The 18,171-nt window shown below is 39.5% G+C and overlaps 1 protein-coding gene across 6 annotated transcripts in view; it reads right to left on the minus strand.

Annotated features, from left to right (window-relative positions):
- Positions 1-18,171, minus strand: part of RNF157 (ring finger protein 157) — a 69,554-nt gene that overhangs the window by 48,436 nt on the left and 2,947 nt on the right. For all 6 annotated transcript variants that reach the window (XR_006723274.2, XR_012499649.1, XM_074343740.1 and 3 more), the window contains exon 2: positions 3,988-4,106. Coding sequence is in view for 4 of the 6 variants with exons in the window: in XM_074343740.1 (XP_074199841.1) it covers positions 3,988-4,106 (119 nt within the window). In the remaining 2 variants the exon portion in view is untranslated. The remainder of the gene's footprint in view (positions 1-3,987; positions 4,107-18,171) is intronic.

An 18,171-nucleotide genomic window follows, 5' to 3' on the forward strand; every position in this document is an offset into this window, starting at 1 on the left:
TCAACATCACTTGATACTCTGACAATCCTAAATTCACTAAGCCTCTACATAATTTAGAGTTTTAGCAGCAATTTACCTCAACAAGACATGATCTAATAAAGGACAAAAAAAAAAAAAATCAGCATGAGCTCTTCTGCCACCTAAGAAAGGGGAGGGATGGCTTTCATTTAACATCTTATAACTGTGACACACAAACACAGCCATCTTACCTCCTCCAGCTAGGCACCAGAGCAGAAGGACCTCCGGGAGCCCTGCTCACTACTTGAGACAATTACTTAAAAACCAGTGAGTATTCTCTCCACCCAGAACTATCAGGAGCTGCAGAAATAACAGACCTGAGAGGTTGGTGGGCACAGCTAACATCGTTCCATACCCTCCCGTCCAGCAATTCCAGTGCATTTTTCAAGCATGACATGCTTATAAAGTCAGAACCCCCTCAACTTTAAAAGTGGGTAATTTGAGAGCCTGAGTGATGGACTTGCCAAGGTCACAAAGGGTTTAATACTAAGATGTAAATAAACCTTGAAATCTTGCTTCCAACCTCTCTTCAGCCACCTTTCTGTGTATATACACACACTCCAGTCCTTTAAATCTGACCTGAAGACTTGATAATAAATTTGACTTTGACGGATTATCCTAAGTGGGAGGTCAGCGGGGCTCCAGTAAGAGCTAAGGGCTGAGCGACTGCTCCGTCAAAGGGTCCTCGTCTTAGTCCGATCGCACAGAAATGACAGGAAATGCCCCCAGTCCCAGAAGCCAGGAAGTCTATGGCATTTGTATTTCCCTCTAACCATTTATTTCGACATGTTTTGTCCCCATCTCTCTGGAAAGAGGAGCTGTTCTTGCCTGGAGCTGCTGGATGGCTTTATAAGGCTGTTCTCTTTCCTCTGCAACCTGATGCCCATTTAATGACACCCAGATATGTTACTAGAGAGTAGAGGTCAGTCCTTCAGAACTCGAGCTACACGTCAGCCTTCAATCACTGGGCCTTCCCCTGAACGAGCTGGCGCACAGTAATGGCAAACTCCCAGGGTCAGGTCGGCAGGTGGAATTACACACCACATACCAGCTTTCTCAAGAGACACCATGAGGGTGTCACCGCTGCTCTGGCTACTTTCGGCTCGCTCTCCACGTCTCACAAACTGAACTCGACCATCTACTCAAACAGGCTCACAGGCAGGATGTGGGCAGGGCTCCTGAGGACACCTGAGCTGACTGGCAGGAAAGGGCAGAGGACCCCAGGCTCTGGAGCTGGACTGCTGGGCTCAAATCCTGATTCAGTCACTTGCAGGCTTTGCAATCTTTGTTTCGGTTCTTTGGGTCTCCTTCATCTGTCAGATCAGGGCCCTCCTCATCAGAGGATGAAAACAAACTGAGGAAATGTGTATGAAGAGCTTAGGACCACCAGGCCAGGCAAACAGTAGGTGCTTAATAGATGTAAACTATAATTATTATTCACGAAGGAAGGGGGAAAAGAAAAGGGAAATGTGCTACATTTATTCCATCTCCTATACTTCTATCTACCTCTTTAAGGTTACTCTGATTTGCTTTCTTAACATGAAATTATGATGTCTTTTGAAAACATTTGCTCTGGGCAACATTAAGCGTATGTAATGATTACTCCATAAAAAAACAACAAAAAGGCCAATGTTGATGGTCCATTGGGAGAAAGCCTGAAAGTTAAGGTCAAGGCTGCTCTCCGGTGCTTCTGGGAGAGCTCGGTCATTCATGGGCTCACAGAGAAGTGTAAACAAGGCTGTTAAACTTTGGGAAGGTTGACAGCCAGCACAAACCTCAAAGGAACCCAAAGAAGCATTCCCTTCTTTTAAAATTCTCTTTATGGCCTGAAAAGGTCAAAAAAAATTTTTTTAATATACAAACTATTCTGACATCAGAAGAAAGAAAAAAGGGAGGAAGAAACGGATGCAAACGGCAAGCCCACATGAGAAGAAAGGGCATTTTCCGAGCACGAGCTGACTCCCGGCGAAGAGCTCCGATCCAGCTCCAACAGAAAAAAAAAGAACAAGGTCTTTCCACTCTAATAACTCAGGTACTAGTAGCAAATTCAGGGAGAAGACATTTAGTAGGTATGAGTTGTCATAAGTGAATCTGAAGCAGAAAGGACGTGGTATTTTTCAGAAGTCCTACTGAACTAAGAATTATAAGCAGGGTGGGGGTCACTTCAGATAGAAAGACAGAAAACATGAAAACCAATAATAGCCCCCCCAAAATGTTTTTCAATTGTAGCTCCAGGTGAAGACTGTCACCTGATTAACCTTCCTTAAAAACAAAAACAAAAAACCCCTGATTTCCCAGGCTACTCATCTGCCTTAAAAATCTTCAACGTTCCTCAGAGCCTACAGGGGAGAGTCAAAAATCTCTCCAGGTGATGGAGCCCCCACCTACCTTTCCAATCTTGTTTTGCCATCAGGAAAAGTCCACTCCCACCAGACTGGCTTCCTTATTTGTTCCAGGGGAGGAACAAGCCACGCTCATTTCAGCTTTTTATCCCCAGCACCTAACACAGTGCCTGGCACACAGTTGCTCAGTAAACGGTTGCTGACTTGGGGGAAGGCAGAGCTCAGTGGTCCTGGGTTCAACCCCCAGTACTTCTGTTAAATAAGTAAATAAGTAAATAAAACTAATCACCTCTCCATCCCCAAATTAAAAACAAAATAAACAAACACAACAACAAGAAAAATGGTTGCTGATTCAGCAGAAATGTGAATGCTTTCAGGCCTGTGCTCTGTACCTCACTCCCGGGAAGCCCCTGTCCCACTGGCCCAGTGAAAACCCAGCCACTCTCCAAAGCCTCACTCAGTCCCGCCACCTCTCCTCCACGCCAGCGCCAAAGCCTCTGCCCTGGCCACCCACCCCCCCAACTCTCAACCCCTGCAGAATCCAGTCCCTTCAGACGTTTATTGCTGTGGAAACATTTCCTGTTCACCTGTTTGGCATGCCTCACTAAACTGGGAGTTTCTGGAGGGAGGCAGGATGTTCTGAAGCGATGCAAAGCAGTGGAAAGGTTACTAAGCAGTGGCTAGGCAGATCCAATTCTGTGACTTTGGGAAAACGTTCTGTAAGGCACTTAGAACAGGGCCTGGAACAGAGTCTACGTGTCAATAAAGGCTCCTGCCTGCTATCCACCTCAGGGAACCTCAGTTCTCTCACTTACCAGACGGGATTAATCATAGGTCCTCTGTCTTTACGAAGACCAGGAATAACATCCGAGAAGCATCTCGGACCATCCTTAGCACGTGGTAGCCACTCACCAGCCACATGGCAGCCGTTACTACAAAGCCTCGTGCTGGGGGCCGAGAAAATGCTCCATCAAGGTTTACGGAATGTGCTGAATGAATTGAAAGAGAGACAGCCTGATACCAACTAGGATATTGAGGGAAACTTTTTCAGTCACTCATTCAACAGGTCTTTATTAAGGGCTTATCGGAATGTCCCAGGCTTTGCTCTGGGTGCTCAGAAGCTGTGGTGAAACAGCCCCTGCCCTGTGAAATGTACACTCTAAAGGGGAAGGCAGGCAACAAACAGAGGAAGGGACGGAGAAATGAAAGCTTACGTGGTATTAGGTGCAATGAAGAGGGACACAAAGCAAGGTGAGGACAGGCTGGGGGCTGGGCAGGGGCAGGCTGCAGAGGTGGCACTGAGGCAGGGCTTCCCATCTGTAGGAGAGCTGGGGTTTATGAGATGTTCTCATCCTCAAGCCAACTCTACACTTTCCCACAGGTCAGTCTCCAGCACTGGGAGACCCCGCTCTGCCCAAGAGGCTGCAGTCTGGCTCCTTGGGCCCCTCCTGACTCACAACAAGCTACAAATGCTGCTGAACCATCAATTACAGACTCCTTTTGACCAGGCTGTTTGAATGGGCCACCGAGCCCCACGTAAAAGGGATCGGACCACAACCACGCCCCACGTGGAAGGGATCGGGCCACGACCACGCCCCACGTGGAAGGGATCGGGCCACAACCATACCGCAACTGGTCTGCTCCCCAGGAAGTTCAGGTCGCTGTTCTCTCCAAACAGGTAGCCTTCGGGGTGAGTTGAGTCAAACTTCTCTCCTCCCATAATGAAGTGGCTAGCAAAATAGCTTCCTAGAGATAGAAAAATCAAACAGAAACCAGTCAAAATAAACCAAGCAGAGAAAGCCAATTAGGGTAAAAAAAAGTTACCCTTCAACTAATTATTTGAGCAATTTCTAACCCTAGGAGAATTGTCTTCCCTTGATTGGAGACAATGGCACCGAATAAGCAAAAGTGTAGCAGTGAGAACCCAAGATACCAAATATAAAACAGATCACTGTGTTCCTTTTGACATTCTTAATTGAATCCTTACTGTGATCTGCCTACAATAGCATCAGCCAAAAGACCAGAAGGCCCCACAGTGCACATTAACAAACATATCTATGTACTTTGTTTCTGATTTTTTTTCCCTTAAACTTGAAGTGGCTGTTCTCTGTTCTCCATGTCATCAGGAATCCTAACCGCAGGTATCAGCATGCATACACACACATGCATTTCTTTGCCTAGATTTTCATAAGCCTAATGAATTTCTCAAATTCATTCACAGTACCAATGGCCAAGGTAGCAGGGACATCAGTCATGGCAGGCTCTCTCTGCCCCACCTTGACCAGCCAGGAGGCAGGGATATTTCAACTCTGCAATAACCGGATGCAATCAGCAGCCAGGGTCAGAATCTCCATCTGCCTTATCCAGAGAGACGGAGGAGCTGTGCCAGGATGTGATGGAACCTAGTGACCAAGGGAGGCTCAGGTAACACCGCACATTCCATCTGGGAACACTTTCCAAATCTGATGATTAGACAAATGCCTCCTAACCCATATTTCTATAATATAATTCTCTCCAAAAGGTAAGCTGTTCAAAGTGAATGACTCACACAATAACATATTTTATTGATACCTTGCATCTACCCCAATTCTTTTTTTTTTTAATTTGTTTTCCCAATTCTTGGATAAATACAAAGAAGTTATGAATCGGCAAAAGTATTCTTTATGCGTCATCCAACTGGGATAAATGCTTACAGCAAACTCTAAAAAAAAAAAAAAAAAAAAAAAAAAGAGCTTCAGCACTTTCAGCCTATGAAGAAGCCATAGCGAGGAAGGGAGAGAAGAAAATTCTAACAGAAAAAAAAAATTCTAACAGAACCAAGTATTCGTTTATTCGTTTTCTGGATTTTCTACCCATGGAGCCACTCTGGGCTAGAAACACTCAACAAAGCAACGTGGAGAACGTCACTCACCACAAAGTGAGGCAATCCTTTAAACAACGAGCAGGGAAACAATTATTTGAGGAGAACAGCAAACCAAAACCTGAGCTATCACTTGAGAAACCCTTGAAAGTTACCCATCAAAGCTGAAACACACAGCGCAGCCATCTGCAGCGACACAACAGTGCAAGTCATCCTTTGGGGAAGCTTAATTATCAATTATTTATGTCTCGCACTTGCTAGCCCGATTTTCTGAATGCATAATTTATGGAGAGGGGAGGTGCCTAGCTGCCTGAAGTGGAAGCAGCCATCTAGAATAATTTGTCATTTGCTGTTGAACCTTAGTAAAATGTACTAATTTCTATACACTAGAAATGAGACATGTATTATACATGAGGTGAAATCAGAAAAGGGAAAGATTTTCACGTTGACGTGTGGCCTGCCCCGATCATGCATAAAGAACGGAGAGAGGCAGGTCTGGTGCCCGGAGCTGTCCCGGCTGAGTTCAGTGGGGGGCACGCCGAGTCTCCAGGACCTGTGAGCAGGTCAGGTGAGGGACGCGGGGACAGTGCAATCCACGGATAATCAGCTTACACGTGGTAGTGACTGATCGTCCCAAGAGAATTACACTAACAGCTTGGGGGTTAACATGTTAAAGAAGATGACAGGGTTCTACTGGAAATGCCCCTTTTTTGGGGGGGGGAGGTCATGATATAAAAAGAAATTATCCAGAAAGTAAGGTAGAGCTAATTCTAGTCTTGCCTAGCATTAAAATATCAAGAGCACAAATATACAAAGAATTAGAGTTAGGCAAAGAGGATTTTTCATTTCAGGAGAAGAGTCAATGCCACATTTCTGTGAAGAGTGGATCTCCCTGGGCACACTTAATAGACCCATGCCTTACCAGGTAAAAGGAAAACTCATTTAAGACAACCAAAACGCTGCTTTTTCCTTTCTTTGAAATGCGCCTCTCTAATAACTTGTCCCAATAAGAAAACAAACCCACTGGGTTGAGCTTTCTGTCTGTCTGCCCAGGCTGCCCAGAGGTGCAGACTGGTGCACAGTGACGTACAGCCACCACGTCAGAGGGCACCAACAGCAAACACACCAACAATCCCTGGGGAAAAAACGTCTTTTGGACAATTCATATACATTTTTACTTCTGAGTGTGAACATTTCCCTAAAATCAGAAATGGTAGGAAAATGAACTACACTGAAACACTTCCTTGCCTATTTGCTAATAGGAAAAACACACACATGACTAGTTTCCCACTATTAGTTGGCTACAATTTCTTAACCAGAACTCCAATTCAGAATTCTTTGCGGGACACACCTTGTGGTAATCATTATGCAAGATACGCAGATCAAATGATCATGTTGTACATCTTAAGCTTACACAAGGTTATATGTTAATTATATCTCAATAAAGCTGGGAGAAAAAAGAAGCTGCATTATACACAAAATTATATTTAAAAAAGAAGGTGTGAGTGGGAGGGACTGGTGTTTCATGGGTATAGAGTTTCAGTTTTGCAAGATAGAAAAGTTCTAGAGATCTTAACATTGAACTGTGCACTTGAAAATGGTTAAGGTGGTAAGTGTGTTATGTATGTTTAACCACAATAAAAATAAATATCAAGGGGAAAAACCCATAAGGTATGGCCCAGAATGACCAACACTAATATAAGTTCAGTATATATATTTTTAAACTATTAAAGAAAAAAAGGCATCCAGACAGAAAAAATCAAATTACTTATAAGGGAAGAAAATTATAATAGTACTGTTCTTCCAGATTCACATATAAAAATATATTGGGCACAAAATACATTTGCCAGTCACTATGCAAGCCATATATATAATTTTAAATTATGTAACAGCCACAATTTCAAAAGCAAAATTAATCTGAATATATTTTATTTATCCCAATATTGGATATTCCCATATCCCAATATTTCCAAAATATTATTTCAACATGCAGTCGATATTTTAAAAATTTTAGGCAGCTGCTTACATTCTTTTATTCAACTATCCATGGAAAAAAAATACAACAGTTTGTTACTCATCATGTAAACAAAAGGAAAAATCTCAGAATTCATTATCTTAAATAATTTACCCAATGATTTAGGGTATTCGGCATATTTATAACATCAAAGCGAAATTAAATATTGCTCAGTGGATTCCATAATTTATGTCTGCTTCAATTAGATATTCCGACATTTGCCACCAAACCACTATGAACTATAACATCACACAGTAAAGAGTGACTAAACCCATTTCCCATTCTTCTACGACTCTGCATTTAATGGGCACACTAAATGTTAGCAAACAAAAATTCTAATTCTAAAATAACTTTTCTTTCCAAATTTACATTATTACAGAAATACGGTCTGTCTATAGAAACAGGGTTGGGGAAAAAACCCAACTGTTTAGACCTCCAAGAAATGGCAATGTATTTACTGCCAGGTCATGGCGTGATTCCAAATCAAAGATTTTAAAGTTTTTGAAGTCAGGGAAACTTTATATTTTATAAAACTAACAAACAAAATTCAAAGATGTTGAGCAAGCAGTAAAATTTAGATAATTTGTGTAGAGTAAATGATGACGCAAATATATATATATTATTACAGTATATATTAATATATATATATATATAATTTTTTTAATATGGAAAGCTTCACGAATTTGTGTGTAATCTTTGCGCAGAAGCCAAGCTAATCTTCTCTGCTGCTGAAGAAAACCCAAGTAAAATACATTTTTTATTTTAGCCACTATCTCTTGTGAATTGGGAGCTTTTAAAATTAATTAATTAATTTTTTATTGAAGTACAGCCAGTTTACAGTGTTGTGTCAATTTCTGGTTACAGCAGAATGCTTCAGTCATACATGAACATACATATATTCGTTTTCATATTCTTATTCACCATAAGCTACTACAAGATATCGAATATAGTTCCCTGTGCTATACAGTGTAAACTTGTTGATCTAGTTTATAAATACCAGTCAGTATCTGCAAATCTCAACCTGTGAATTGGGAGTTTTTATTGCAAGATCTGTAATCAATCATTCCTTCTTTTTATGCTTTTCTTTACTGAGGTCACAGTAAAATAAATTAGATAGCCTGTAAGTGAAAAATACTAATCTTTGATTATTTACTTTTGGACTAATGGAGTTATATACATGATTACTGTAGAACATGGAATTGTATTTTAAAATAACTTTGTACCAAGTTAAAATATGGGAAGATTGGCTACAGAAATCTTCTCAGGTGTTCATATATTTAAAAAATCTTCATGTACGTGACATTTGAATAACATACTTTCAGCTTTAGGTCGCAAAAATAAAAGGAAAGTAACAATAATGTTTTTAAACATCTCTAACTGTTCAACTCAATTCTGATGCTACAGAGCCGCTTTCCTTCTTCATGTTTTTACTTATTTTAAAAATTACACAATACATGTCTTTTGCAAAAAAAATTAAAACATAGAAGTATGTAATTTAAATAGCGATAATCCAACTCTAGCCTATGAAAAGTAACTCCACTTTTTTTAAAAGTAACTCCACTATTAACAATCAGTTTGATGCATTCCAGATTTTCCTATACACATATAAATACATTCAGGTTTTCTGTTTTGCTTTATTTTGTTTTTTACTCTAATTGGGATATTACACATATTGATCTTCCATGCTGCTTTTCTTCCCCTCTAATGTACTGTAGGCATCTTTCCATGTCTGTACTTACGGACTGACCTCATTGTTAATGACTACATAATAACAACCCCTGACTGAGGGCTCACTCTGTAATAGCACTGTACTAACAAGCATTACACAGATTATTCCTCACAACCGTACAAGGTAGGTTTTTACCAATCTTTTTTTTATTTTAACGAAGAGGAACTGAATGCACAGAGAAGTTGAGTACTTTGTCCAAGGTCATACAGCTAGTCAGAGGCAGCGCCAGGCCCCAAATCTGGCTGTTTTTATTCCAGAGCCCATGTATGGTCTTCACCACTATACTGTGATCCCACTGAGTGCCCAGATTTAACTGTTTCCCTACCGATAAATATTCCCTACTGTTTCTAGCTTATGTTGCTTGCTTGCTTTTTTTTTCCCTATTTTTTTTATATCTGGAATTTCTCCTTGTGGACTATGTGGCATAAGGGTTTAATTTTTTTTTTTCCAAGTAGGAAATTTTACTAACACTACTTATTGACTATTCCTTTCCCCCAACTAATTTGAAAGGCTGTTTTTATCATGCTATATAGGACCTAGATCTGGACTATTCTATTCTGAACCAGTACAATATAGTGTTAACAACTGCAGCTTTACAGTGTTTAGAGCAAGGCACACCTCAGTGGATCCAAACCTTTCCCACATTCTCAAGTCCCCAATCCTGACCACTCTAACCTGTCTTCCTTCTACTTTGTGGCCCTCCCTTAAAGCCCTTCTCCTTTACACAAATTTCAACACTTTACAAATTCCCTGTATTTCTGTCCATACTCTCTTCCAGTCTCAAGAAGGTATGCCTCCTTTCCCCATTCCAAGGTTAACGTCTTCGCCTGGGTTCTCATTCCCAGCTGCCTCTACTTCCTCCAGACCTCATCAGCAAACAGCGTTCTTTGTCAACATTTCTATTCCTCTCTCCCCACTGGCTTTTTCCTTGCCTCATTCTACAAGTGTGTTTTCTCCCTGACTTAAAAAACAAATACAAAAACAAGTTCCATCGGCCGTGTCCTAAGACCCACCCACTCGCCCATCCATCCATCATACACCCATGCATCCATCCATCCACACATCCATCCTCTGTCTGCTCCCACCCCACACCCAACAACACCTCAAATCTTTACAGCTGTTCCCACCACTGAGCTGAACCAAACCAACTGCCTTTTCTTACACTGCCTTCACCTTACCAATGCTCAGAAGACTTCAGCACTAATTTCTGAGTCTTTCCTTCATCTCACCCTATTTTTTCCATCCAGTTCCAAACGTGGACATGTCTCCAAGTACCCAGTCCTCTCCTTTTTTTCATTTTTTCTCTCTCTCTTCCTCACATCATCAAAGCACAAGCTTTGACTCTGGGCAGAGCTGGATTTGATTCCAATGCTGCCGTCTACCTGTGTGACCTACAACAAATTATTTAACTTTTTTGAGCATTGGTGTCTGGATTTGTAAAATGGAGCTAACAATACCTCTTCCATGAATTACTGCTGGGATCTAGTAAGATAACATGCACATAACTGGCGAGGCCCAGTGGGCAATTAATACACACTGGCTTCTCCTTACCCATCCTTGACTCCCAAATCTTTGTCTCTGTTCTTTCTTTGGAGTTTCAGTCCAAATCTTTAACCGCCTGCCAAATTTTTTCACCTGGATATCCCTTTTTGTGCCTCAAACAATGACTAACTTTTTCTTCTGGAAGGAGGTGGAATGAAGGGCATTTTATCTTAAGAGCTGGCACCAGAACTCCTCTTCGGGAAGGCTCCATTTTTTTTTTTGCAATGTATGTTCATGAAAATGGAGATCAACACACCAAGAGTATGGTTACTCTGGTTGCTTGCTAATGGCACTCAAACTACTTTATAATTTTTTTCCTTCTTAGAGGAAAGAATAAAGAAAAGAGAAGAGCCCAAAAAAGGAAAGGTAAGAGGAAAGACACATTAAGATAGAGAAGGGCCAGGGCTGGTGAGTTGAAAAGCCAGTGAAACTCCCTAGATGACACACAGTTAGAGAGTTTGTATTTCTGCAGTGTACCCCCAACCTTCATCACCCCACCCCTGCAAATCTTCAGTAGAGAACACACTCTGAATTCTTTATGTGAATGGAATTTTTTGGGAAACTGAATAATGGACTGCTGTCACATTTGTTTGGGGCAAAAGACAGCAAGCTAGAGCTCAGGAGCCAACGTGGTCCTAACATGTCACCTGGGAATTCACAGAAATCTCCAAGGGGGCATCGGAAGTCTGTGCTCGGATCCTGGGGAATAGGTAAGTTTCTATGCAATTTACCTAGATGTTGAGGAGTGGTAAAGCCCCGGCTGATGTATGGGACTTACTTCAAGCGCAGTTTCCACTCCAGATCCCCCATTTCTGTCAGTGGTGCTGCACTTCCCCGGGCACCCAGGTTTAAAATGGTACAGGCGTCAAAGCTACAAAAACACTAAACATGTGCTTTGTGCAAAGCATCCCCATCAAGACCTCAGCTCTTTCCAAGTTCAATTATAATGAGTTATTGGGTAATAATTTCCTAGCTAACTTCTATGCTTCCAGTCTTTTTTCTCCACAACTTATCCCTCTCAGGGACCTATCTTCCTGAGAACACCATTTGGTTCCTCTCAGTTTTGGCTTCTACCTGTTAATCTATCAAGAACATTGGCGACCCTCACCCATTACTAACACTGTTCTCCATACCAGGCTGTTGGAGAATTCTACCTGCCTTCAAAGTCTACCTTGAAAGCCATTAGACCCCAAGAGCCCCACCCATTGTAATCAAGCTCATTTCTTTATTTTATTCACCTGGCATAACCCCCTCTGTACTGTTATTTTTTTTAAAAACAGCTTTAGCGAGGTATAAGACACACAGCATAAAATTCATCCACTGTATAATTCAATGATTTGGGCAGCTATCACCACAATCCAGCTGATAACACTTCCACCACCCCAAAAGCCTCCCTCGTGCCAGTCCACGACTAATTCCCACTCCCACCCGCAGTCCCAGGCAAACACTGCTCTGCTTTCTATCTCTAGAAATTTGCCTTTTCTAGCCATTTCCTATAAATGGACTCACATAAAACATCGTCTTGCATCTGGCTTCTTTCACTTAGCACAGTGTTTCTGAGGTTCCTCCGTGTCGTGCAGCCTGCATCCATGGTTCCTTCCTTTAAAGTGCGGAATAGCATCACAATGTATGAATATAACTCATTTTGTTAATCCATTTACCGGTTGATGGACATTTGGATTATTTCCAGTTTTTTTGGCTATTATGAGCAATGCTGTTATGAACATTTACATACATGTCTTTGTGTGCATATAAGTCTTCATTTCTTTCAAAAAAATTTTATTGAAGTACAGTCAATTAAAGTGTGTCAATTTCTGGTGTACAGCACAATGTCCCAGTCATGTCTTCATTTCTTTTAGATAGATTGTAGGAGTGGACTTGCTAGATCATAAGGTAAATTTATGTTTAACTTTGAAAGACACTCCCAGACTCTTTCCCAAAGTTATTGTTAACCATTTTACATTCCCATCGGCAATGCACAAGGATTCCAACTTCTCTACATTCTCACCAACATTTGATACTAACTTCTTAATTGTAGCTATCCCAGTGGTTGTGAAATGCTATCTCATTGTGGTTTTAATTGTATTTCCCTAACAACTACTGCTGCTGCTGAGCATCTTTCCGTGTGTTTATTGGCCATTCCTATATTTTCTTTGGTGATATGTCTGTCTATTCAACTCTTGTCCATTTTTTAAATTGGGGTGTCTTCTTAATACTGAGTTGTAAAAGTTCTTGATATATTCTGGATGCAAATCCTTTATCTATGTGTTTTGCAAATACCTTCATTCAGAAGGTGCTTTGTCTTTTCATCTTAATGTTGTCTTTTGAAGCAGAAACATCTTTAATTTAGAAGAAATCCAATTTACCCGTTGTCTTTCTTATGGATTGTGCTTTTGTATCCAAGAACTCTTTGCCCAATCTGAATCAAATAAATATTTTCTCCTATGTCTTCTTTTAGGGGTTTTATAGTTTCAGCTCTTGAATTTAGGACCATTTGAAAAATAGCTTTATTGTTGGATAAAGATGTGGTATAGCTATATACACACACAAAATGGAATATGAACAAAATAAGGTCATTTGCACCAACATGGATGGACCTAGAGACGATCATACTAAGTTAAGTAAATCAGGGAGAGAAAGACAATTATCATCTGATATCACTTACATGTGCAATCTAAGAAATGATACAAGTGAACTTATTTTGAACAGAAACAGACTCACAGACATAGAAAACAAACTTCTGGTCAGCAAAGGGGTAAGTGGGGGGAAGGATACATTATGAGTCTGGGATTAACAGATATACACTATTTTATATAAAGTAAATAAATAAGGTCCTACTGTACAGCACAAAAGAACTATAGTCAGTATCTTGTAATAAACCATAATAGAAAAGAATCTGAAAAAGAATATTTATGTATAACTGAATCACTTTCTTGTTTCCCTGAAACACTTAAATCAACTATAATTCAATAAAACACTGAAATTTTTAAGAAGCCAATTTTATTGAGATATAATTCCCATACCGTACAATTCACCTATTTAAAATGTACGATTCAATGGGTTTTTAGTATATTCACAGAGTTATGCAATTTCTCACCACTACCTAATTTTAGAACATTTTCATTATCCCAGAAAGCAACCCATTAGCAGGCACTTCTTCCTCCCCCTCCTCCAGCCACTGGCAGTCACTAATCTACTTTCTATCTCTCTGGGTTTGCCTCTTCTGGACATGTCCTATAAATGGGATTATACAATATATGGCCTTTGCCTCTGGCTTCTTTCTCCTAACATTAATGTTTTCAAGTTTTATCCATGCTGTAGCAAGCATCAATACTTCATTTCTTTTTATTGCCAAATAACACTCCGTTGTGTGGATTTACCACATTTTATTAGTTGCTTGATTTGCCAGTTGATGGACATTTGGGTTATTTCCATCCTTTAGCTATTATGAATAATGCTGCTATGAATATTCATGTACACGTTTTGGTGTGGATTTTTTCCCCCATTTTTCGTGCCTGGGAGAGAGGAATGGCTGGGTTATAAAGTAACTAATCATTTGAGGAACTGTCAAACAGTTTTCCAAAATAACTGCACCATTTTACAGGTACCAGGGTTTCAATTTCTCCACATCTTCATCAACATTTGTTATTTGTTTTTTAATCACAGCCATCCCAGTGGGTGTGAAGTGCTATCTAGTTGTAGTTTTGATCTGCATTTCCCTAATCATGTTGAGCGCCTTTTCATGATCTTTTTGTCCATTTGTATATCTCTACTGGAGAAATGTCTACTCAAGACCTTTGCTCCTTTTTTAATTGGATGGTCTTTTCGTTGCTGAATTGTACAAGTTCTTTATATATTCTAGATATAAATTCCTTGCCATATATATGATTTGCAAATATTTTCCCCCATTCTGTGGGTCGTGTTTTCATTCCCTGATCCATTTCGAGTTAATTTTTGGTAATATAAAGAAAGGGTCTAAGTTCATTTTTTGGCTTGTTAATATCCAATTGTCCAAAGCACCATTTGCTGAAAAATCAAAAACTTCCCTGTTGAACTGTCCTGGCACTTTTCTCAGAATCAACTGATCATAAATATAAGGATTTACTTCTGGCTTGCAGTTCTGTTCCATTGATCTGTATGCCTCTCATTGTGCCAATATCATGCACTGTCTTGACTACTGTGGCTTGATAGTAATTTTTGAAATTGGGTAGTGAAAATCCTCCAGCTTTGTTCTTCCTTTTCAAAATTATTTTGGATATTCCAGGTCCTTTGTATGTCCAAATTTAAATTGTCTGGCCAATTTCTTCAAAAAAGTTTGTTGGGATTTTGACAGAGAATGTACTCTGTTTGGAGAACACTGGCATCTTAACAATATTGAGTATTCTAATCATGAATGTGAAATGTCTATTTATTTAGATCTTTTTAAATGTCTTTAGTTAAACCATCAATCTCGGCAACTTAGAACTTTCAGTGTACAAATCATATTCTTCTTATGTTACATTTATTTCTAAGAATTGTATTATTTTTGATGCTATTGGGAATGAAACTGTTTTCTTAATTTCATATTCAGATATTGCTTATATATAAAATACTATTGATTTTTGTATGTTGGTCTTGTATCTTCAAACTTCCTAACTCACTAGTTCTAGTAAGGTCTTTTTGTGGAATCCTTGGTATTTTCTATATATTGGATCATGCCATCTGTGAACAGAGAGTTTCACTTCTTCCTTTACCATCTGGATGCCTTATAATTTTTTTTAAAATGCGTTTGTTTTCCCTTACTGTACTAGTGAGAATCTGCAGTCAATACTGAAAGCAGACATCTTGCCTTGTTCCTGATCTTAGCCAAAAAGCATTCTGTATTTCACCATTAAGTATGATCGCAGCTGTGAGCTTTTCATCGATGCCCTGTATCAGACTGAGGAAGTTCTCTTCTATTCTAAGTTTCCTGAGTGTTTTTCATCTCAAATAGGTGTTGGATTCATAAAATATTCCATCTTCACCTACTGAGATGATCTCTTCTTTATTCTACTAATATGGTGTATTAACACTGATGGATTTTTTCAGATATTAAACCAACCTTGCATTCCTGCAGTATATCCCACCTGGTCATAGCTTACTCTCTATTCTTGTTTATCTCTGTATGCTTGCATTCTACCTCTGACACTAGACAATAAGCGCTGAAATTTTGGAAGAAGTACAATTTCTAAATAATGACTTTTGAAGACTGATAATTTTTAGACTTTTAAAAATATGTTTTCACAGCATAGGCACTCTTTCAACAACTGAAAACTTAAGCTCAGCACCTATTTAGCAAGAATATTTTGCTAAAATAAGAAGACACTGTGATTGTTAAATTTTATGTGTCAACTTGGCTAGGCTATGGTGCCCAGTTATTTGTCCAAATACTAATCTAGAGGTGGGTATTTTGTAGATGTGATTAACATTTATAATTAGTTGGCTTTAAGTAAAAGAGATTACCCTTGATAAAGTGGGTGGGCTTCCTCCAATTAGTTGAAGGCCTTGAGAGCAAAAACTGAGGTTTCCCAGAGAAATAGGAATTCTGCCTTAAGACTATAACATAGAAATCCTGCCTGAGTTTCCAGCTTGCTGGCCTGCCCTACAAATTTTAGATTTGCCAGCCCCCACAATAACGAGGGCCAATTATATATATTTATCACATAATAGTTCTCTTTCCCTGGAGACCTCTGGCTGATACAGCCACCAAGTAGCTTGTATTGTTAATCCTCCCTTCTGTGAGTTACATGAATTACAAAGTTGACTGACTTGAGGGCTCTGTCCTGCTACTTACCACAGGCATCAAAATCACAGGATGAGAATCTATACACTGGTGTGGAGCACAATGCACAATACATACAGTAGGCACTCAATAATGTGCTTAGATGGTCATAAACAGAAAGAGAAGAAAGATGCTAAAGAACCAAAGAACACAACCACCATCATATAAGGACACCAAAGGCCCCAAATCTTAAGACAAAATCAGGAAGTGAAAGAAATCAATCTGCTCTCAATGAAGTAAAGTACAACTAAAGCAAAAACCCTGGAGATTTTGAAAGTAGAATTACCGCATTTTAAGTGTTCAAAAAATAATACTGGCATTTGAACGCTTGATCTTGATGACTTCATCATTAAATGGAGCAACATTTAGTGTCTTTTTATGCTATTGAATGTATTTACTATGAGTTTCAGAAATCTATTTAATTTTAGTTCACAGATCAATTAAAATGGGCCAGAACCAAATAGTTCTGTATTCTGTGGTAAGTTCCATATTTTTAAGTTTCAAAACTAACATGAAATTGATGCTCCTAAAAGCTAAGAGAAACTTTTCTATTTGACAGGCAAAGACTTATTATCAAGCTTTATTTTATTTATTTAATGGAGGTACTGGGGATTGAGCCCAGGATCTCGTGCATGCTAAGCACGCACTCCACCACTGAGCTGTACCCTCCCGGTCCAAGCTTTAAAAACTGCTCTTGCCCTAGGACAGACCACTTGACAAGCCTACGTGTAATCCAATATAACCAAAATTTGGAGAATGGTGGTGCTAGCTACTCAGGACTCTGATTCCCATTCTGAATTTCTGTGACAGGTTTCCCTCTGAACACCCAAGCAAAATGAGCTGCTCCCATTTTCCAATTTGCTCACATATGTAGAGAGAAAAAAACAGACTTATCAGGTCCTGAATTAACATGAATTAAATTGTCTTCATAGTATGCCTATTTCTACCTGGATAGAGAAAACAGACCTAAAAAAAACCAAAACAAAACAGACCTAATGATTCTTATCGACATGGGAACCCCTTTCTAAAGACGGGCACGTGTGCAGAAAAACAACCACCTCGGCAAAGCTATACCTTTGCTGAACAAATGATCTTGGGCTTTTAAAGAAGCAAAGATCTCAGAGAAGGATTTAAAAGCACATACAGCTTCTAACTCAAAAACTACAAAGCTAAGGGGAGGGTATCGCTCAAGTGGTAGAGTGCATGTTTAGCAAGTACGAGGTCCTGGGTTCAGTCCCCAGGACTCCTCCTAAACATATTTAAGTAAATAAACCTAATTATCTCCCCCCAAAATAATAAAAATAAATAAATTTTAAAAAAAAACTACAAATGCAGAATAGTACTAAAAATAGCTTTCTATGCTAATGTGGAAATACTCTACAAAAACAAACGCCCATCATACCTTCTGTAATTTAAATGATTAATATTCATGTATTTATTAACAAAGCTAAAAAGCCATCTAAGAACATATATATAACACTGCTGCATTATTTGCAGTAATAAAAGATTGGGGGGGAAAAAAACCTCCCAAATGTTCACCAATAGGACACTATGTTAATAACGGATGGCAAGTGCACACAAAGGAATATTATACAGCTGTTTTTTTTAAATAAAAAGAACCACCACCAAAAAACCTTCTCCAATATGGAGATAATATAAAAAGATCCCCAATATCTCTGAAAGTGAAAAAAAGGCAGAATAGTCTAAATAGCATTCTACGCTCGTATTTACACAAGATATTCTGGAAGAATTCCAAAGAAACCAAAAGTGGTTACCTAGGTACAGGAGGGGTGTAGGGGGGAACTGGGTGGATGAACAACTACAGTGAGAACGTGACCTTCACCGTATGCCTTTTCATTGTTAAAC

Source organism: Camelus bactrianus, chromosome 16 (assembly GCF_048773025.1).
Source record: "Camelus bactrianus isolate YW-2024 breed Bactrian camel chromosome 16, ASM4877302v1, whole genome shotgun sequence".
Taxonomy (NCBI): Eukaryota; Metazoa; Chordata; class Mammalia; order Artiodactyla; family Camelidae; genus Camelus; species Camelus bactrianus.